The sequence below is a fragment of the Equus caballus genome, chromosome 23 (genome assembly GCF_041296265.1).
Source record: "Equus caballus isolate H_3958 breed thoroughbred chromosome 23, TB-T2T, whole genome shotgun sequence".
Taxonomy (NCBI): domain Eukaryota; kingdom Metazoa; phylum Chordata; class Mammalia; order Perissodactyla; family Equidae; genus Equus; species Equus caballus.
Window position 1 is genome coordinate 12,194,007 of NC_091706.1, and position 21,816 is coordinate 12,215,822.

At 45.0% G+C, this 21,816-nt stretch overlaps 1 protein-coding gene and 1 pseudogene across 1 annotated transcript; both read right to left on the reverse strand.

The window, feature by feature from the left end:
- Positions 1 to 14,443: 14,443 nt before the first annotated feature.
- On the reverse strand, positions 14,444 to 21,075 carry LOC111770120 (spermatogenesis-associated protein 31D1-like). Its single transcript, XM_070249017.1, has 4 exons — positions 20,787 to 21,075; positions 19,750 to 19,792; positions 19,107 to 19,167; positions 14,444 to 18,828 (listed from the first exon to the last, which is right to left on the reverse strand). The coding sequence occupies exons 1-4, from the start codon at positions 20,976 to 20,978 to the stop codon at positions 18,588 to 18,590; spliced, it is 537 nt and encodes a 178-aa protein (XP_070105118.1). The 5' UTR covers positions 20,979 to 21,075; the 3' UTR covers positions 14,444 to 18,587.
- Positions 16,784 to 18,137, reverse strand: LOC111770095 (spermatogenesis-associated protein 31D3-like; annotated as a pseudogene).
- Positions 21,076 to 21,816: the final 741 nt, after the last annotated feature.

A 21,816-nucleotide genomic window follows, 5' to 3' on the forward strand; every position in this document is an offset into this window, starting at 1 on the left:
AGAGGGTCTTCATACTGTGGCCGGCAGTGACAGGCTTGACCAGGAGATTCTTGGGTGTTAGCCCTCGCCTGGGTCTCCTTTCATTGCTGGGTGACTGATGGTTTGACGGAATGATATTAGATCTCAGCTGCCTACATAACTCTACAAATAATTAAACTTAAGTATTCTACTAAACAGATTTCACTGCTTGCCCAGTTAACTGAGTGACGAAGTTACTAACCCTACCATCAGCCATCTCAGACCTGCTAGCTGAAGTGATAGGCTGCTAGCTGTAACCCACCCAGAAGGAGGGAAGCCAGGTAGTGTTGCCAGAGTAAGAAGCTGCCTGCTCCTTTATCAGGCTCAGGCTCTTCTGCATTCTCGGTCCATCCCCTCCCCACTTGAGCATACTTAAATCCTTCAGAATCAGGGAACTGAGCCCTCTCCAGCCCATTCCTAAACTGAGACTGACCAAAGAGCTGCAAGGAGTTAATTAGCTGCCTAAAACTCATGCAAGTTTCTGGCTGCAAGTGGGTCTGTGCAGGTTTCTGGAGTGAGGATCCATGGCTTCCATTAGATTTTCAAAATGATCTCCAACTTGTAAATGACCTAAAATTGTCTATGAACCACTCCTCAGAAGGGACCCCCAGGAAACTTAAGAATATTATGGTTTATCCCCAAGCCCCATTTCACAGCCTCTTTAATCTACACTACTGTCCTGACTAGAGGTCACAATTAGGTGGAGAACATACAGGGCTCTGGGCTGACTTCTAAGCCCCACTTGGGGTTTTGTTCTCTTATATGGCTTCTGCTTCTCATTATTCCCACTTTGGGCCTGTGGGAGTAGAGTTGGTTGAAGTCTTCTAGAGAAAAGCCCAAGGAGTGTGCCAGCCCCTTTCTTGCTGGTGGCCTCCCTTGTGGGCCGTCTCATAGGATGACTGTGGTTTCTGCTCCCCTCACGGCAGATGCTCTTCACATTCAACACAGGGATAAAGACCCTAACATAACCCCATCCTGCTTGGGGTAAAAGGTATGCACCACTGAGAGTAGTCATTGAGACAGTGACTTATAGTTCAAATACATGCAAAGTGGTAGAAGCAACGGGAACCTGCAGCTTTAGATGGCCGTGAAAACTTGCAAATCATGCAATCAGTTAAATAAACTGAGTTTTATCCTATTAACAATCAAATCAGTTAAATTGGGTTGTATCTGTACCAACAGTAAACCAGTAACCAAAATTATAAGTATAAATTTATATTCATTGAAAATATCAACAATTCATTGGTAAGAACAATTTTTTCAACATTGTTTGACAAAATGAGTCCAGATCTCAGAAAAAAGTGTGAGGCAAAGACGCTGAGCCAGAAGGGAAAACACAAATACTAAGTGTGATCTCCTCTCGGTATTGGAACTAGGATTTTTAAAAATATTTTCTAATATTTTTGCTATAATCAGGAAATAATTAGTAAGTGATAGTTCTCCCAGCTTTTCTACTTTGTTCGACTTGTATGTGTTCCAGACTGTAAAAGCCAGGGAGCCCCTCTGGAACCATCCATTGAATAGGGATGAAGATTTAGCTCTGAAACGACAGCACAAATCCACCCCTACATTTATGTCTGCTAACAAGGCATTTGCATTTTTACTCTTTGCTCCCACTCTCCACGAATTCTACAATTACATTAGATTTTTCTCAGATTTCTAGGATAGGAGCTATCTACATAAACAAGTATTAGTAGCAAAGTCCAATTTTATAAGTAGATCATATGTTGCAGAAAATTTACGATCAATACCATGTATTTTGCTTTTTAAAACTTAGTTATTGGGTTCCAAGCACATGAGTGTTTTACCCTTAGATCTGGAGTCTGAACAGGCTTCTAGAAAAGGAAGAAAGAAGAAAGGGAGTAAAGAGGGAATTACCTTCTGATTTATTGCTGGTGTCATAAGACTTACGGTATTCTTTTAAGAAATAATAAAATCTCCCTAATTTTCACCAGTGCTGATATGGTTTTGTCTTTTATAAAACAAATGAATTGCAAAGTGGTTTAGAATATAGAGTAAGTCATATTTTATCAATCCTAAAAAAAAGTTCATAGCTTTTATCTTAACTACTCCTGAGAATTTACCCTAAAGAAATTATTTGAAATTAGTTATAAGCTGTTTTCTGTGGCTGCATTATTATAAATAGTCCATAATATTAATAGTCCATAAAAAATGGTTTACTGCAGAATTGAAAATCACTGTATAAAGAGAAAAGCGTTTTTTGCCTGACTATTCTGATGCCAAAATTCCCCCTTCCCAGGCCTTAAAATCTCTTAGATGAATTCCATAACTCTTCAGTCACTTAGATAGCAAACCCTGGTCCAGTTTAAACCTTCCAGTGTCATGTAGGATTTAATGCTCTCCTGCTTCCTCTTTTAGATTCCAGCTCCTCCAGATGTTGGGTATAGAAAAGGAAGAAAGAATGAGAGGAGTCTTAGAGGGTTGAGGAAGTCTTCCCTATCACTTCAGTGATGGGGAGATGGTCCTCCTCTCTCTGGTTCATTCTGGTTCCATCTACCACTGTGGTCACATATGACATGGGGATCTCCACCTGTATGGTGTGTGTGGTTTTCTGGGGCAGTGTTGAGTTTCACCCCCCATCCATCACTGAGGCCCCACAGAGAAGGGCAGCAAGCCTGTGCATATGTCTTTGCTTGACTTGGAGGCATCCTGGGAACTTAATGATTCCTGCCCCATTTCTCAGCCAAGTAATCTTTTATATGGAGCCACAGAAGTCGCTGATGTCCCTAATGCCCACTCTGAGGGGCATGAGGAAGTGAGAAGCCTTTGTTTTTCCAGGTACATGACCCATTGTTCATCAGTCTATTGGCTTTGGCCCACACCAACAGATCTCATGTCTTCAGACATTTCCATACTATGAATGGGTTCTGTGATCTAAGTCTATGTAGTGTCTGGAAATTCTATCAGACACATATCCAGCTTCCCAAAACTTTCCCCACCAGCATCAGAAAATGTCCATCTAGAGTAGGGACAGGCTTCTCTTCTTTCAGGTGCCTCTGATCATTGTGCCCACTGATTCTCTTTGAAACCCTCCTGGAAGGGACTTTGGAAAGAGTAGAAACTCCTGTCTCCTCTGCCATAAGGAGGGCAATGCGTCTGCTTGCAATTCTGACTCTGTACAGGAGCTGGGGCCTTTCTCTTTTCAGTAGCCTGCTTCTCTCTCCTCTGAGTGAGGAGCAAGGAGAGAGGATGGGTGAAGTGATTCTGGGGTTGATTTTGACTACTTTAGGAAGGAAGGCATTTGGCCTTTTCTGCTTGTGGATCCCAGGAGGCTCTCTTTGAAATTTTGAGTTACTTCACATCCTTTAGTCCCCTGTGGGCTCAAGCTGCAAAGTTTAGGCATATATGGAAAGTCTTACCTCTTGTTTTAGATAGATAGATGATAGACAGACAGATAGACAGATAGAAGCAAAGAATGATGGAGAGATAGAGACAGGCAGAGAAAGAGAAAAGGTAGGAAGGATGGATGAAAGAAGGAAGGAGAAAAGGAGGGGTGGAGAGAGAGAGAGGGAGGAATGAAGGAAGAAAGGTAGGTTGCTTTGTTGAAATACATACCCAAGTGTTGATTGTGACTATTATTGTTACTTATTTAAAGGAAAGGTAGAATTCATATTAAATACTTTAATTTTAGTATTTAAATTTACAGAATTGACAACATTTTTACAATGAATACACATCACTTTATAATCAGAAAAAAAACATTGAAACATTACCAAGAAAATTACCTTTGACACTGACTGACTAGCATTAGCATCTAAAAGGTTCTGCCAGTGCTTTCAACCATAATCATTGTTAGTCTGTTTCTTTTAAGAAGGCTTGGTGTTGTGAGTCGTGTGTCTTCCATGAGGTAAGTTATTACATCTATTTGGCTAATAATGACAGCTCAGGCCATAGTTAAAAGCCTGGGTTCGGGAATCAGAGATTTCGGCTCCTCTGCCAAATAGCTGTGCCCGAGAACAATTTACTTAATCTGTCTGTGCCTCAGTTTCCTCATGCCTAACCAGGGGATCATCCCATTTCCCCAATAAGTCTGTTAAGGTGTTTAAATAATAACCATGGGAGGCTCTCTGGCACAGGAGGAGAGCCTGTGGCATCTGGAGATGGCCTCAATTTGAATGTAGCTCTGCCACCAAAAAGCAGTGTGAGCAACTCCATTGCAGAGCCCCCATATGCCTCATTGTCCCTATCTGTAAAATGTGAATCATAATGGTGGCAAATCTCACAGGGCTGCTGGCTACATGAGGATTAAAGGAGTTAGTGAATGCAAAGTGCTTAGCACAATACCTGGTGAATAAGAATAGTATTAATAATTATCTGTACTAATCCCATTCATGGACTATTTCATATAACCCTCCCACCAGCCAATGAGGTGGACATTTATTATCCCCAGTCTGCAGGTGAGGAAAGTGAGGGTTAGAGAGGTGAAACGACTCGTTTAAGGTAGCACATAGGTATCCAGACAGAATTCAGACCCGGACTCCAGATTTCCCCATGACCCTGGCCGCTGTCAGGGACCACCAGAGTGGAGCAGAGGGAAATAGGGCAGCTGGGCTGTGGTGTGGGTCTGCCCTGGACACTGGGCTGTGGCAGAAGATTGGAATAGGACCTGGGCTCCTGTCCTTCCCTAACCCCAGTAAGTTTTCCCACAAGGGACCAGAGGGTCGGGAGCTGAGGCTTTTCATTGGGACTCTGTAAAATCAGAGAAAGAGTAGAATTCACAGAGGGGAAAATGGGAGCATATAACATGGCAGCCTCAGCCTGGGCCTTAACTAGACAACATTTCCATGACGATGGGAAGGATGGGCTGAACTGGGGGCTGGGGGTGGTAAAAGTGGGAGATGAGCTTCCCCTTCACCTGGTATACAGGGGCAGAGGCCATTGTCCAGCCCCTCCTTCCAGGTGGGGAGTGTCTGCTCTCTGCCCCACCCACACTGAGGGTGCAGGGAGTGCTGTTCAATGACCTTCCTGATCCCTGAGCCGGAGTTGACTCTGTGGCAATGTCCACCAGGCAGGAGGAGCCCCAAATCCAGAAAATAGGAACCCCAATTCCAGAAAACCAGGCTACAGACCCCGGAGAAAGGGAGAACTTCAGGGACTCCAGGAGGGTGGCTGGAAGAAGCCCAGGTTGAGGAGGTGGGTGAAAGAGTATGACAGTTTGTCCTCAGCTGATTTAGGAAATCAAAGTAATGTCTTTTTATATGATAAAATGCACAACCATATGTGTGCAGCTCACTGAATAGTTATACAGCAAAATAACTTTACAGCATCCAAATCAAAAAGACAACATTAGCAGTAGCTGCCTCCCGATCCCATATGTAATAGACACCTGCCAGGTCCTGGGCACTGCCAGAGCCTGGGGACATGGCACTGAGCTGAGGTCCTAGCCTCATGGGGTCTCCATTCTGGTGGAGGAACTGAGGGCAAGCCTGTAAATAAATGTATGCTGTTTGTAGTCATAGGTGCTGTGACTGGAAATAAAGGCAGGCAAGGAGAGAGCCCATTTTAGGGTCTCCGAGGACCTCTTTAAGGAAACATCATTTGGCAGAGACCTGAATAAAGTGAATAAAGAAGCCATGTGGGCACCTGAGCAGAGGGACCCAGGCAGAAGGAACATGGCCTTTTCCTGGAACAGGAGAGCTCTTGGTGTATCTGATGAACAGGAAGAAGTTCATTGTGGTTGGAAGGCAAGATAAAGAACAGGCTGGAGCGGGGCAAGGAGGGGGCTGGGCCAGACCTGTAAGCTATTGAAGGCACGATGGATTTATAATAGTCATCTTGGAAAGATTTTGAGGCAGATGAGTTTGATTACATTTTGCAGTCATCACTTTGACCACTGGGTGAAGAATAGACGACAGTAGGGCAAGGATAAAAGCAGAGAAAGAAGTTGAAGCCCACCATTACACTCCAGGAGAGAGGTGCTGTGGTTTGGGTTAGAGCAGCAGTGGAGACAGAGGGTGTGAGGTGATCTGATTCTGTGTATATTTTGAAGGTAGAGCCACCCTATTTGAGTGATGGATTATAAGTGGATGGTGAGAAGAAGGTAGGAGTCAAGGATGTTTCCAAAATTTGAGGCCTAACCAGTGGGTGAATAGACATGCCATTCTCAGAAATGGGAACATTGGGGATGGATGAGATTTGGGCAGAAATACATGTTTGGATCTAGATCTGTTAATTCTTATATCCCTCCTACATATCCAAGAGGATGTGTCAGGAAGGCATATAGAGATCTGTCTGGGAAACTCTAAGAAAGAAACAAAAGAAAATGTTAGAAACCAAAAATATGGTAACAGAAATGAAGAATGCCTTTCATTAGCTTATCTCTAGGTTGCATATTGCCAAGGAAAGAATAAATGAGTTGGAATATATGTCAATAGAAACTTTGCAAACTGAAATGCAAAAAGAATTTTTAAAAAATTTTAAAACCCAGAATATCCAAGACTGTGAGACAGTTTAAAAATGTGTAACATACATGTAATTGGAATATCAGAAGAGAGAGAGAACAGGGCAGAAGAAATATTTAAAGTAATAATGGCCAAAGATTTTCCAAAATTAATGACAGATTAACCTTTGATTGTGGAAGCTCAGAGAACAACAACGAAGGAGAAATACTAAAAAAGTTTATACCTGGACATATCATATTCAAACTGTAGGAAACCAAAAGATAAAAATCTTTAAAGAACCTAGAGACGTCTTCGGGGAGACGGAAAATGATTACTCAGATCTACATACAGGAAGAGAAGAAATACATGAGGGTAAAATAAAACTTCTATTTTTCTTATTTTCAATTGACCTAATAATAATAATGACAATGGATTGAATGATTGTAGTATATGGATAAGGGAAATAAATGAAAACAGTGTACAGGGGACTGAAGGGAGGAATTGGGAACTATGTTATAAGGTACTTGCGTTACCTATGAAGTGGTATGGTGTTATATGAAAGTGGACTTAAATTAGTTGTAAATGTTTATTAAAACTCTAGGGCAACCACTAAAATATTTTTTAAAGAAGAATAATTGATATCCTATGAGAAGAGAGAAAATGGGATCATATAAAATGCTTGTTTAAAACCAGAAAAGACAGAAAGATAGGAGAAGGAAGAAAGAACAGGTATAATAAATAGTTATAGACATGGTAGATAGTAATCCAACTATATAAAAAAATCACTAAACATAAATGGTCTAAATTCACCAATTAAAAGACAGACTGTCAGAGTGTATAAAAAAACAATAACCATTTATATGTTGTCTACAAAACACCCACTTTAAATATAAAGATACAGATAGATTAAAAGTAAAGAGAAAGAGAAAAAATTTACCATGCTAACACGAACCAATAGAAAACAGGAGTAACTATATTAATTTCAGACAAAGCAGCCTTCAGAACAAGGAAAATTATCAGGAATAAAGAGGAGCATTACATAACAACAAAGGGATCAGTGCTCCAAGAAGACACAACAATCCTTGACAGGTATACGTCTAGCAACAGAGTGTCAAAATGTGTAAGGCAAAAACTGGTAGAAGTGCAAGGGAAAATAGATGAATCCACTGTTATTGTTGAAGTTTGTCAGAAATGGACAGATTCAGCAGTCAAAAAATCAGTGATAATATAGTTGACCTGAAGAGCACCATCAGTCACCTTAATCTAATTGACATTTATAGAACACATCATCCAACAACAGAATACGCATTCTCCTCAAGCTCACATGGAACATTCACCAAGACAGACCACATTCTGGGCCACGAAACACATCTTAACAAATATAAAATAGAAATCATACCAAGTATGTTTTCAGACCATAATGGAATTAAACTAGAAATCAATTACAGAAAGATAGATAGAAATCCCAAAATGTTTGGAGATTAAACAACACACTACTAACACATGGGTCAAGGAAGAAGTCTCAAGAGAAAAAAATATTTTAAACTAAATGAAAATTAAATTACAAATTCTCAAAATTTGTGAGATGCAGCAAAAGCAGTACTTAGAGGGAAATTGATAGCATTGAATGCATCTATTTGAAAAGAAAGATTTACTATCCCTGAGGAAGTCTGGTTTACTTACCTGATTGATGTCTCTCTGTTTCCAAAATATTGGGAAACATGGGTTCCTCTTTAGGTAGAACACTGATAGAAGGAAGATCCCCTCCCACCCATGAAGGCAAGGGTGGGAATACCTAGGAAGATGAGCTGGAGCTCAGCCATGGTGCAGTAAGGCTCCTCAGACAGGGAAGGTGGTCCAGGTCATGGGAAATGCATTGCTGCCTCAGGCAGCTGGGCATTAAGAGTGCACATTCTAAACTAGAGTTCCAGGCCCACATCACAGAGCTTTAGCACAGACACCAAAGGTTCTTGAGGGGAGAGTAGGGGACAACATAGGAGAGATGAACCCACAACCCTTCTCCCACCATCCAGCCCAGCAGATCTGTCCATGCCTCCAGGGCCCCTTAGATACCTCGAACCTACCTTCCAACTCCACGCATTCACCATACCATATATTTACCTTGGTGAAATTTTCTATTTATTATACCTGTTACCCAGATATTACCTGAGACCCTCTTACTCTTGGAGATCTTCTTATGGATCCTGCATCATCTTTGAAAGTCTGCTGTGCCCAGGGATTTACACCCGCAAGATCTACCCTGCCCTTAACTACAGCTTTCCCTCATATTTAATGTGTTTTTACCTGTAGGAACCAGAAAGGTACTCAACAGCAGCCCCACCCCCAATATCTCCTCAAAAGAATCTGCTTTCACCAAAAAGCATGAGAAAGCACAGCAGCCTGTACCAATGAACAGAGAGCATGAGAAAGCAGGAGACAAGGGCATGGCACACCATGCCTTTTGATGGGAGCATTTAGTACATTGACATTTATATAGTAGCTATTGATAAGAATATATTTCTTGCCATTTTGTTACCTTTTTCTCTGGCTGTTTTAGTAGTTCTTCTCTGTTCTTCTCTTGCTCTCTTCCCTTGTGGTTTGATGGCTTTCTTTAGTAATATGTTTGATTTTTTCCCTCTTGTTTACTTATGATAGGTTTCTGGTTTGTGATTACCATGAGGTTCATATATAGTATTCTACGTATATAGCAATCTGTATTGAGTTGATAGTCCTTTTAGCTTGACCTCTTTGTAAAAGCTCTACTCTTTATTCCCCTCTTCCCACATTTTATATTTTTGAAATCATCTCTAATCTCTTGTTTTGTGTGTGTCTATCCATTACCCTCTTGTCATTGAAATAGGTAATTTTAGTACTTTTGTATTTAACCTATACATTATCTTCATAGGTGGTTGATCTGCTACCTTGACTGTACTTTTTCCTTTACCAGTGATTTTATTGCCTGGTTTGTTTGGGGTGGGGGGGTTTGGATAATTTTCTTACCTCTATTTTTGGTCATTGCTTTCCCACTTAAATAAGTCCCTTCAGAATTTCTTGTAGAATGAGTTTCTCGGTGATAAACTCCTTTTGTCTGGGAAGCTTTTTGTCTCTCCTTGCATTTCTTGCTGGATAGAGTATTCTTGGCTGTAGGTTTTTTCCTTTCAGCACTTTAGATATGTCATGCTGCTCTCTTCTAGCCTTTAGGGTTTCGGCTGAGAAGTTTGCTGATAACCTTATGGACTTTCCTTTCTCTATCACTTGTTGTCTTTCTCTCATCACTTTTAGGATTATCCCTTTACCTTTAATTTTGGACATTTTAATTATAGTATGTCTCAGTGTGGTCCTGTTGGCGTTCATCTTGTTTGGTGCTCTCTGTGCTTCTTGTACTTGAATGTCTGTTTCCTTCCTTATGTTAGGAAAGTTTTCAGCTATTATTTCTTCAAATAGATTCTTTGCTCCTTTGTCTCTCTCCTGTCCTTCTGGGACACCTATAATACAAATGTTAGCATGCTTGATGTTGTCCCAGAGTTCCCTTAGACTGTTGTCATTCTGTCTAATTCTTTTTTCTTTTATCTCTTCAGCTTGGGTGATTTCCTCTAGTCTTTCTTCCAGCTCGCTGATCTGTTCTACTGTAACAGCTACTCTGCTATTAATTACTCTACTCTTAATTTCTGATGGGTTCTTTTTTATATTTTCTAATTCTTTGTTGATGTTCTCACTGTGTTCATCCAGTCTTCTCCCAAGATCAGTGAGCATCCTTACAAGTTTTTGTTTGAACTCTTTGTCAGGTAGAGTGCTTATTTCTGTTTCATTTACTTCTTTTTCTGGGGTTTTGTCCTGTTCCCTTGCTTGTAATGTATTCCTTTGCCTCCTCATTATGCCTCTTTCTCTGTGCTTATTCCTGTGTATTAGGTGAGTCAGCTATGTCTCCTGATCTTGGCGAAGGGGCCTTATGTAAGAGATGCCTTTTGAGGCCTAGCAGTTTCTTCCCTCTCATCCCCAGTCCAAATGATCCAGGAGTGACCCCTGTGTGGGCTACTTGTATCCTTCTGCTGTAGCAGCGTTGCTTTTACTGCAGGTGCCCAGGGAGTCTAGTCTTTCCCTTCCTGGCCGGCTGTTTGTAAATCGGGGTTGGGGAGCTGCAGCGCCATTGGCTACAAAGTCTACCAGCACTCTCCTGTTGCAGTTTTCCTGTTAATTGGGTAGGTATCCAGTGTAGCTGGTTGCTAGGCTCAGGGGCTTACAGTTGCTTTAGGCCTCAGGCCTGCAAGGCTGTTGTCAGCTCTCTTAGGATTGCAGCTGAGTGGGTCTGGTCCCAGACACGGAGCACCCAATTGTTTCAGGCTTTGAAAGCTGGAGCCAATCCTCTTTGTGGCTGATTTTGAAGCACAGGTCTTCTGCCACTGATAAGCCCCACCCCCCACAGTCCCACACATACTGTCAACAGCCCTGGTCCATGCATACTTCCCAACCCCCTGGAGCATACCCAGTTGCCCCACCACAGAGGCTCTCACCTCTCCACCAACGCCCACCCCCAGTTCACCTGGTCTTCACACAGGCCCTGCCCCACAGAGGCAGACACACTCACCTGCCTGTAGAAGATTAAGGCACCCAGTCTGTGCAGGCCGACAAGTAGCCTGAGGGCTTGCTGTTGGGTGGGGCCAGTCCCTAGGGTTGCCTGCCCTGGCTGAACTGGATTAAATCTGTGTTCTAGTGGGTGTGGCAGACCTCTGGGCTATCAGGCCAGGGGAAGAACGTCCTTGGTGTCTGCCAGTGTCTGTGTCAGCATGCCTGCACCAAGTCACAACAATGGCCACCACCAATGTCCTAAACCTCAGAGAGGTCCTACCTCTCACCAAGATGCACCCAGAGCCCACTAGGTGAGTCTCTTTTCACCAAAGGACTGTGCAGCCTTCTTTTTGGTGATTTTAGGTTGCTCTCTGAGATGAGTGAATTTGTGCATAGGCCCCTTAAAAGCCGGGTTTTCAGCTTTCGTCTGATAGCTTTTCTGGGGGTATTCCTCACTGCAGTTAATAGCCAGTGAAGCCAGATAGTATGACACTTGTCTCAGTTGTGCTGAGTCTGAAGGATGCATATAGCAGTATTGGCCCCTGCTCAGGTCCCCACTTCTTCAGAGAGGGCTGTGTACCTTAGGGTGGCTCCCGCCTGGCTGGCTGTGAAGCTCTGCCATTCACAAAGGTGGCTTTTTCCTCTCCAGAAGGAATTTCTGCCTCTTCCACTTCAGTCAGGACTGTCCCTTGTTGTGGGGCTTCTTTTTATCCAGTTTTCAGTTCTCTCCCCAGGGTAATTTTCCAAAGAATATTTGTTACCTGGCTGTGTTTGTGGGAGGAGATGAGTTCAGAGTCTAACTATGCCACCATCTTGACGAGATCTGGGTTCTTGCCCTTTAACCACAGTGTAGGAGATAGGCTGTATCACACGTGCCAGATGATAACTGTGAAAGCGGGATGAGGGGTACGTGGGAAGTTACACTGCTCTCTTGCATGTTTAAACATTTCTGTAATAGAAAGCTTAAAACAATAAAAGAAGTTGGGTGCCTCATAAAGAGAGGGAGGGGACGAGAGGATACCTGGCAAGGGGGGTGCTCAGTCCGTCAAGACGAGGGTTTAGCTCTCTCAATAAGGACATTTCGGGAAGTGTAATCATTGAGGTTAGGAAGGAGATCTCTTTTCATATAACAGGAAAATAAGGAGGAATGGGAAAGGGTTTTTATGAAGGTTTTTTGGTGGAAATTTCCTATCTCATGACTTCTAGCTCCTCTGTGATTGGTGATCCAGCACATTTGCAGAGCAAGTGGAGATGGCCTAAGTTTGAGGAAAGTGAAGGAGATTGAAATAAAGTTTAGTAGCATCAGAGAGAATGGACGAAGGAAACAGTGACCTAAGCTCCATTTGTTTTCTTCATGTGTTAGTAACCATGGGGTCATTATTTGTGGAATGAGTGAAGGTTTTCCAGCTAGTGCTGGGGCTGAATTTATCGTGGTACCAGTAGATTCAATTGTGAGATTTAACCCTATAGTGATCAGTTATAGGAAGGCATTTCTGGAAAAGGCAGAGAGATTGGATTTTGCCAAACAGGAAAGATTAAATGAGATTGGATGGGGCCCATTTGTAGTGGAGCTTTTTAAATGTTGGTTACCTGATAGACCATCAAATCTACCCCGGAGAGGGAGGGAATGAAGACAGGAGCTAAGTGGATGAGGAGTAAGTGGAAAGATGAATGGCCTAGAGTTGAAAAGTTAACAAGGGGAATATAAATCAGAAGACCAAAGGGTGGAGTGTCAGACTGTGTTAATCTGGATGGCAGAAGTGTTCCTGGTGATAAGCTCTGGAGTATGGCAGCAACTGCACTGGAATGGAAGTAAAGGACCCTAAGATGAGATGATGTAGGATCTGAGGTACTGGGCTATTGGCTGGTCCATCCACATGGATGTTAGAGCCCTCCACAGCTTCCTCACCTCTTCAATTTCCCTGCCCTGGACCCCATCCCACCTTGTGTCTCTCTCAGGCCCCCCACAGGATCTGCATTCATTCTTTGACCCTAAGCTTCAGACATTGTAGGGTCAATGGCATAATCTGGACAAGAAAATACAAGCATGGAAGTGAGAGAGGGCTGTAGTGGACATTGGTTTTGTTTTTGTTTTTTCTTTTAACAACCAGCATTCACATATCTTTCTGGAAAAACTTCAAGCACCCTCTAGGACACTCACCCCATGTTTGAATTGCCTTTCCTCCAGACCCCTATTGTGAGGGTAGGTATGTGTGCAGTCCATGGTGAGTCCCCCAAATATCTGTAACCTGGTGCATAGTCTGGGACTCACTTCTGGTTTGTGAGCTGCAGGTGTTCTAGGGGAGACCAACCATGACTCCACCAAGGCCGTGAATATCAAAGGAGGCACCTCCATCCTGAACATGAACTTTACACAGTAAGGGCAAGATCTTGTACATTTCCGTCAAGCATGGATGGAAGGAAGGCAGCAAGATCACCTTTCCTGAAGAGGGGGATGCCATGCCTGATGACTTCCCTGAAGATATTATTTTAGTGCTCAAAGAACGGCCTCGTGCCTTTTTGGAAAAAGGCAGCAGTGTGCTGTGCAGTGCTCAGATCAGCCTCAAGGAGGTGGTGCATGGATCAGATTGAGGAAGTGGGGGAGCGGACAGGGTCAAGATATGGGGATGAGGAGGCATAAACCTTTGTTCCACCAGCAAGGTCATTCTTTCGCCTCTTCATTTTTTCTTACCTCCCTACTCCCTCTAAGTCATCTTTTCCTTACTCTCAGCTTTATTTTACCCTGGGAGGTAGGCGGCTGCCTTGTCACCATTCTACCACTGACAGCTGAGTGATGCTTTTGCTCTGCAACTAAATGTCATCAACTGGGCAGCCTGAAGAAATGCCCAGAGAGGGGAACCCCTTGCCCCAGGTGCATTTCCAGTAGGGAAACTTCAGTGTCAAGTCTAAAATATCCTTCCCCAACACATTAACATGATCCACATGACAGATTCTTAAGCAGCATCTATGCTGTTCCTTGCCCCTCCCGCACCAGCCCAGGATCCACTGCAGTGGTAACCCCCAAACTCCCCTCCCAGGTTCACCCACCCGTGGAGTCCTCCAGTCACTGACTTCTAAATCATGATGAAGCCACTGTTTCTTCTTCATTGTCATTTTCTGAAGTGGACACGTGTCCTTCTTCAGAGAGGAGACCTGTCTTCCCTACTGCTCTGAAGGTTAGAAATCACTCAGTGAGGGGAAGGTGTGGGCTGTTCTACATTTTTGTTGAGGCCAAGCTGAGAGGCAGGAGACAGAGCCCATCTCCTCAGACTTCATCAGGGAGGAATTGAGCTTCGGGAGGCACATATCTCTGTCAACAAGAGTTCCAGGGGACTGGTCACCTTTAGAAACCAAAGGAAGCAATCAGAAAGAACTGGACTAACTCCTTACTATCCTGAGGGACAAGCCCTGAGTTACCCAAAACCCATGCCCCCAACACACTACACAGAAAAGACTTCTCTATTATTAGAGAATCATTTACTGGAGAGAATCAATATACTGCACAAGGAAGGAATTATTTGGGGGTAGAAAATTTTCCTCTCTGGAAATTCTGGAGAAGCATTTTCTGTTGAAACTGCCTTCAACAGTGGTGAGAGCAGTCGGAGGCCCCTGGCTGGCTTGACCCCTGTAGGTGGGGCTTGGACAGGGACAGGCTCCCTGCGGGGCACAGATAATCCAATAGCTGGTCCCTAAAGGCCACAACTTTCTGGGGGTGTCTGTCCTTGTCTCTGATCCATCTAATACTTGTAGGATCACTCTGGCCAGCAAAGACAGCTTCTTGGTGGCAGGACTTGGTGTTTGTCACTTTACAGGAGGGAGCCCTGTAGTTGGAAGGATGCCCCTGGATGGGCTCTGTCTGGGCCTGCACTTCTGCCTTCTGCTGAGTTTTCCCAAACTTCCTCAGGGAGGGGAGGGGCTCTTGAGGCCAGGTGACATCTGTTGCATATCGATGCTCCAGTTCCTGCTCTGGGAACTTCCCAGGGACTGTCATGGTCTTCTGAGCTGTGCTCGTCCCATTAAGGGCAGCTCTTCTTTTAACTAGGCCTCTGCTCTGTGCAGATGATATGGAGCTGCCCTTTTCCTGGGAATTTTCTTGCCTTTTGCGTTTTGTCTCAGGATAAAGCCATTACAAAAAGTGCTTCATTTTTTTTTTTTTTCTGCAAAGGTTTTCAGGAGGAGGCTGTCCCTTCTGTAATGGGGTCTGGGAAGACTTGCTCTCAAACATCTCCTCTAATGCCTTATCCTGAGTAGGGAAACTCTTCCTTCTAGGTTGGAATGTCTGCAACCCTGCATCCCCTCCACCAAGACTTTCTGTTTTGGGGCCTGGAGGGCTTGCTCTCTTTGCAGCTGGTGGGAAATTCTTATCCTGGCACCTCCTTAAGACTTTCTTAGGGACCCAAGGCTCCTGCTGCTGCTCCGTGCTGATTCCTCTGTCCTCCAAATGGACATGAAGCACCTGGGAAGCTCCCATGTCCCCAGTGGAGACACCCTGGGCATGAGTCAGTGAGGCCTTGTAAGTCAAGCTCTCTGAGGCAAGGGAGCGTCAGTGGGTTGACCTTGGGCGTAGCTCTGCTCCCTCCTGTCCAGTTTAGACTTTAACTCACCAAACAGCTGTTCTTTAAGGACTGATGACTCAGAGTCTAGGGGAATTAGTCTTTTTGGCGGGGGGCTTTCAGTGGTCCCAGTAGTTTCTACTATACTCTGATTCACATTTGCCATTTGGGGCTTCCTGGCTTGCTGATTGTCAAGATGTTACCAGTTTTTGATTGAAAAGCATCAAGCTCCTCTGCCCTGAATATCTCCCTGGACACGTTGACCTTGGAGAAAGGTTCTGACCTCTTCTCTGTCTTTGCCTTGTTGTGTTTCTACTCCACCCCTGGAACTCACACTCTTCCCCTTTGGCTCATGTCTGGCCCCAGCTTTCCCTGCAGGCAGCTTTGGGGGGGGTGTATGTGGCCTAGTAGAGTCTGTCTCTGACTTGCTTTGTCTGTGATGTCATGTGTGACAGGCAGAAGAGTCTGTCTGGCACCCTTAGTTCTCCGAATATCCTCTGCAAACTTATGGTTGATATGAAAGGGTGATCATCTCGGGGTCCCCTGCCCTTCCTTGCCCACAGGTGAGCTGGTCAGGAGATGATGATCCAGGACAGGGGCTGAATTTCTTGTTCCCATTTTGTATCTGTGAAGAGATTTGGAGCTTCCTACAAAGGTCTTGAAGGCCCAAGATTTGGAGTCCACCTCAGAAATCAGGTTCGCTGAGGAGGGAAGGTGGGGATGGGACAAGGACTGGGATGCTGCATCTTTCAAATTAAAGATCTCTATGGATTCAAGGACCCTGCAGGGAAGGCCCCACAGCATCCTCATATGAAACCTTTTAATATGGGCTTGCAGCATCTGTCATGCACTGGAATCAATGAAGGAAAGCTCCTGGAAGGTATCCAGGGAGTCATCCTCACCCACTGATGGTGGCAAACTTCTCTGTGTTTTCTGGGTGTGGGATTTTGCAGACAGCAGCAATGTCTGCTTGACATCATGCCATGAACTCCGCACAGTCCCAGGGAGCCAACCCTCATTGATTTCCTCAAACTCCTTGCCCAAATGTACTTTCAGGACATTTTCTATTTGTTTCTAACCTAGACTGCCCCTGAGGCCCTTGAATTTTTTTCCAACAGACTTGGCATGTGACTATGTAGATCTCTCTCAGAGTTATACCCTGGATCCTTATCTGAAGAGCTCTCTGGGTCCCTCAACAGATGATCTTTTGGCCCATTTTGTGGGCTATGTCACTGATCCAAGCATTTATGAGCTCCTCTCATAGAAGCTTCCAGGATGGCTCAATCCAACATTTAGATTTTTGTTCACAGAAACCCATGAGAGTCCATTATTTCCCTCTGACTCAGGTGTCTCTGGAAAATTGCTCAGAGTCATAATCAGTGACAGACACTCGTGGACCCTTCAGGACAGGCCCCACAGGTGTTGGATGAGCCTCTTTCAAAGGTGGTCCTCTAGTTTCTCTCAAACCTCATCACTAAGAGAAAACTGCAAGAAGGATGGAGATTGAAATATGGGCCTGGAACGCCCAATGGTAAGGAGAGTTGGGAGCTGAAGGACAAAAGTCTTCCTGAGATCTTTGGACCACAGAGGGTGAACCCCACGGACTTTCCTGTTGCTTCTGCAACATGTTCCATTCCAGGTATTGAATTTCAGATGAAATGAGAGACTCCAATTCATTCTGGAAACACACTCCACAGATCCTAATCTGAGGCAGAGGACCAATGGTAGGATTGGGAGTGGGGATTGAAGGTGGGCCTGGGGCTGGACCTGAGTGAAAGGTAGGGGCTTGGATTGGGGCAGGGTTTGAGGCAAGGCTTGAGGCTGGATCTCAGGCAAGGACAGAGGTAAGGGATGAGGAAGTACTGGGGATTCTTGGTCCATGGAGGAATTTGAGATTCTGTTGAAAATAAAGATTGAGGAACAGTCACCTGAGACATGGTCAGCAGAGGGCGAGGACTTGCTGTGCAGAGACGAGATCCCAGGAGAGCTGGACATGTTTTTGCTGTAGATGGTCCTCTGAGGTCTTAGGATATAGAAGCTGCTGGTGCTTGTGCAGCTCCTTTGGTTTCCCTTTGCTGCTCCAAAAAGGAAGGGAGAGTGCCGAGTCGTGCTTATCAGCAATTGACTCCAACATTTTCCCTGAAGAATTTAGCTCATAGTCTGGCCTAAAATCTTTTGGAAAAGAATCCTTTTTATTTTCCTCTTCCTCCCACATCAGGAAATCACTCCTCTGTTGGCCTTGTCTCTCCAGGAGTGCCAGGACAGATGGGCTGAGAAATGAGAGGTTATCAGGCTCTACAAGGTTGGTTGGAGGGTTTCCCTCGAAAGACACCTCTGAAGAATGGAGGGCAAGAAACTCTTGACTGAAGTCACATTGTGCCAGGGTGGAAGGGAATAAGTCTTTGCCATGAGCTTGCCTCAAGGAGAATTCTCAAATCAACAGACTCGAATGATCAGTGCCTCTGATTTTCAGGACACAAGTGGACCACCAACTGGGGCTATCTGGAGATGAGTTCTCCAAGACAGGCTTCAATAAAGTGGAAACTGATTTAAATTGAGTCACAGTTAAAGGGCGGTCTGGTGGTGGTGAAACAGACATGGCTGGTGGTGTGTGATGACAAGCCAATGAATCACTGAGATTCATTGTCTGGGACAAATCTGGTAAGGGTTTGGTATCTTGGGAAAGGGTGGAGTCAAGAGAGAAGATGGTATGCAGAGACAAACTAGCCTCTGTTTGGACAACAGGATCTGCTGTCTAAGGGTCATGTGGTGAGAGATGGGGAGAGGCAAAAAGTTGGTATGTGGAATGGTCCACGGGGAATGTGGCCTCTGGTTGAACAACAGGATCCACTGTCTGAGTGTCATGTGGTGAGAGAAGGGGATAGGCAAGGGGTTAGGGTGGGGAATGGTCCACTGGGAATGTGGAATCCAAGGGAGGAAAAGGCTCTGGTAGCAAAGAGTGACCCAGTGATGAAAGTGAAAGAAAGTCAGCCAAGGGTGTCATTGGGTTAGGTGAGAGAATGGAGGCGGGCGGTGGGGAAGGCTCAGGCTAAGGGGCTGGTATTAGGTCTCCTAGAGGGACTGCTGAGAAGGCAGAGGACAGAGTACATGATGACTCAGTCACGGAAGCTGTGGAAGCCGGAGAGGACACAGAGAGGGTATCATCTTCCAGGTCCTCCAGGAGCAGCAGCCGATTGACCTCAGCAGTTGTGCTATTACACACCTCACAGGAGGGGTCTGGACAGAGCAGTTGACGAAAGCGGATGGTATCATGATGCTGGCCCAAGGGGCTGTGGGAGACAAGAGGTACAAAGCTGCAGCCAGCCCGAGAACAAGGAAAGGAGGACCTATGGTCTGGCAGAGGAGGGGCCACCTGAAGCCTGCTGCCCCTTCACAATGCCCCACATCCATGACTTCACAGCACACTCAGCAGCCCTCACCCCAAGCCTTCATTCACCTACCCGTTCCTATAGCAACCTCCCTCCCGTGACCCAGGCTTCACTGAATCCCTGGAATTGCACAGAACATGCTAAAGAGGGATCAGGAAAGAAGGGGAAAGACTAGTCACCTTTTCAGAATAGAAAGCAGCTTCCTTTTCTCCTCTCTTTCTCTCTCGTAATGTCTCCAACCTGGGAAACCAGGAGAGTGGGTTGTATATAATGAAGGTAGAAGCATAGGTGTTAGACAGGAGTCCCTTTATGGGAGACCTTAGGGACATTAGGCTCTGAAAGCCCCAAGAATCAGCAGGTGAGGTCAAATGGTGGATGATATTAACAAGGTTCACACGTGTATGTTGCTTCATTTATAAAGTACTTTCACATACATTATCTCATGTGATGCTAGAAACCACCATGTGAGGAGCACAGGTCAATGGTTACCTCAAAGAGGAATCTGATCATCCAGGAAGTCAAAGTACTTTCACAAGGTCAGGAGACAGAAGCTCTGACTCTCATCATCTCACATGGACACCTATTGGGCAACACCCCTTGTCCAGGTCCATCACTGCTTCATGCCCAGTGGTGGGCAGAGCAGGAATTTGAGAAGTGTCTTGGGTTCTGACTGCCTTCCCATGAGCCTCTCCTCTGAGGGCTCTGTTTTCTGAGAGGGACTGTTAGCAACCGACATCCCCAGAGATCATGGACCTGGGACCTCATGGAAAGGACAGGAAGAGTCACCTTTGGAGAGCTCAGGTGGAATAGGCAGAACCTTACCTCCCAATGTCCCACCTTTCCTTCTCCTGGCTCTGCCCTGATGCTGAGAACAAAAAGAAAAGAATGAGGGGCTGGGACTCATTTCTCTCATTCCTCTCTCTAGGAAACTCAGACATTCGTTATCCAAGAAGGGTATGACTCTCTTTTAATTATAGAACTTTGTGTTCCTTCCTCTCATTAATTTTTAAAGGTGATAAAATATTTTCAATTTTCCCCTCTTGAAAAACTCAAAGAGGAGCTGACCCCGTGGCCAAGTGGTTAAGTTCGTGTGCTCTGCATTGGCGGCCCAGGGTTTTGCAGGTTCGGATCCTGGGTGCGGACCTGGCACTGCTCATCAAGCCATGTTGAGGTGGCATCCCACATGCCACAACTAGAAGGACCCAGACCTGAAATACGCAACTATGTACTGGGGGGCTTTGGGGAGAAGAAGGAAAATAAAAAATAAAATCTTTTAAAAAAAAAAACCTCAAAGAAGGATTTTTATCTCTGAAGTTCACACTTGATAGTCTCAGTCAGAAGTCGTCTGCTCAAGGAGGGCATAGACTCTAAGGCCAACAGTCACGCCTTTGCTCCCTCAGACAGGACCCTGTATCCAGGGACAGAGCTCAGACTCCAGTCTCTGCTTAGAGGCTCAGCCCTGCTCTCTTGATCTGCCTGACACGAAGGAAGGCTTGGTCGAGTGATGCCTGGCGTGGGAATGTGACTCACCATCAAGCGCTGAGAACTCTGTTCTCCTGCAGAGATCCAAAACTCTCTAAATAACCTAATCCAGGACTACAGAATCACTGAGTTTGGGGCTTTTATCCTGGAATTCTCCCTCACACCCAGGTGGTCTGTGAGCTTCAAAAGGAATCAGTCCCAGCTGAGCCCCTAGCCCTGCCCTACCTCTTTCCCTAGGTGGATGACATTCTATCCTCTACTTACACTTCCCACCTTAGGTGTCTCTCTGAGCCAACCAAACTCACTTTAAAATGTGGGAATAGAAAAGGAAACAACAATAAAGCATCACTGTTGGGGGCTCGCCCAGTGTTCCTTACCTTTTGGAAATCTTTGGTTTTCCAGAAGGTTCGTAAAGATGGAATCCCCACCAGGTAGCACAGGAACAGAAGGAGCAAACACAACCCACACAGGAAGGTGAGGTTGGGATGAGTATCCAGGAACCCAAAGCTCAGACATGACTCAATAGGGCTATTCAGAAATGAGAGAACATTCCAATGACTGAACTCCATTGTCTGAATCACAAGGCTGCCTGAAGCAACTGAGCTCTGAGAGTACAGACCCTTGGCTGTAGTCCCAGGCCTGCATCACGGAGCACTGAAGAGTCACAAAGGGTTTCTGAGGGTGGGGGAGGGGACAGCATGAAGAGGTGTGCCCACCGCCCTTCCCCCACCCACCAGCCCAACACATCTCTCCACCCCTCCTGGGCCTTCTAGGTCCCTCTGCGCTACCTGTCATCCTATTTTCCAACTCCACCCTTTCATCGTATCATACGTTTACCTTAATGAAATTTTCTGCTTGTTCCATCTGTAACCCAGATATTACCTGGGTCCCCCTTTAATCTTTGGAGAACTAGACTTGGGTCTCACCATTCTACTGCCTTGAAAGTCTGAAATGCTGCCTGGAAGTTTTGCTTTTACTCAGACTTTTACACTCAGGATCATATAAGTCCTCAAGTCCATCTTCCCTATAGAATGTTTTTGCCTTACGCAAACTCAGATATAGAACTTAAAAGTTCTTGTACACTGCTAAAAAACACAATTCAACTTAGTAAATGTGAAGATCTAATTGGCTTTATTAAATGATTCATGAATCAGGCAGCGTCTCACATGGCAAGCAGAGAGAAACTCTGTGGGGTCACACAACATGGAAGTTTTTTATAGTAATGAGGTGGGGATAAGGACAGGAAGTCATCAGCAAGGAAAAAGTGAAAGTTCAGGTAATGCTGGCTTCTCATCGGCTGAGCTGTGGTGTGTTTCCATTGGCTGGTCCTGTTGCTAAGCAAGAAGGAAGACTTGCTCCTGCTGGAGCAGTGAAGTAGTTGCACTTCCTGTTTGGGAGCAAGGTATG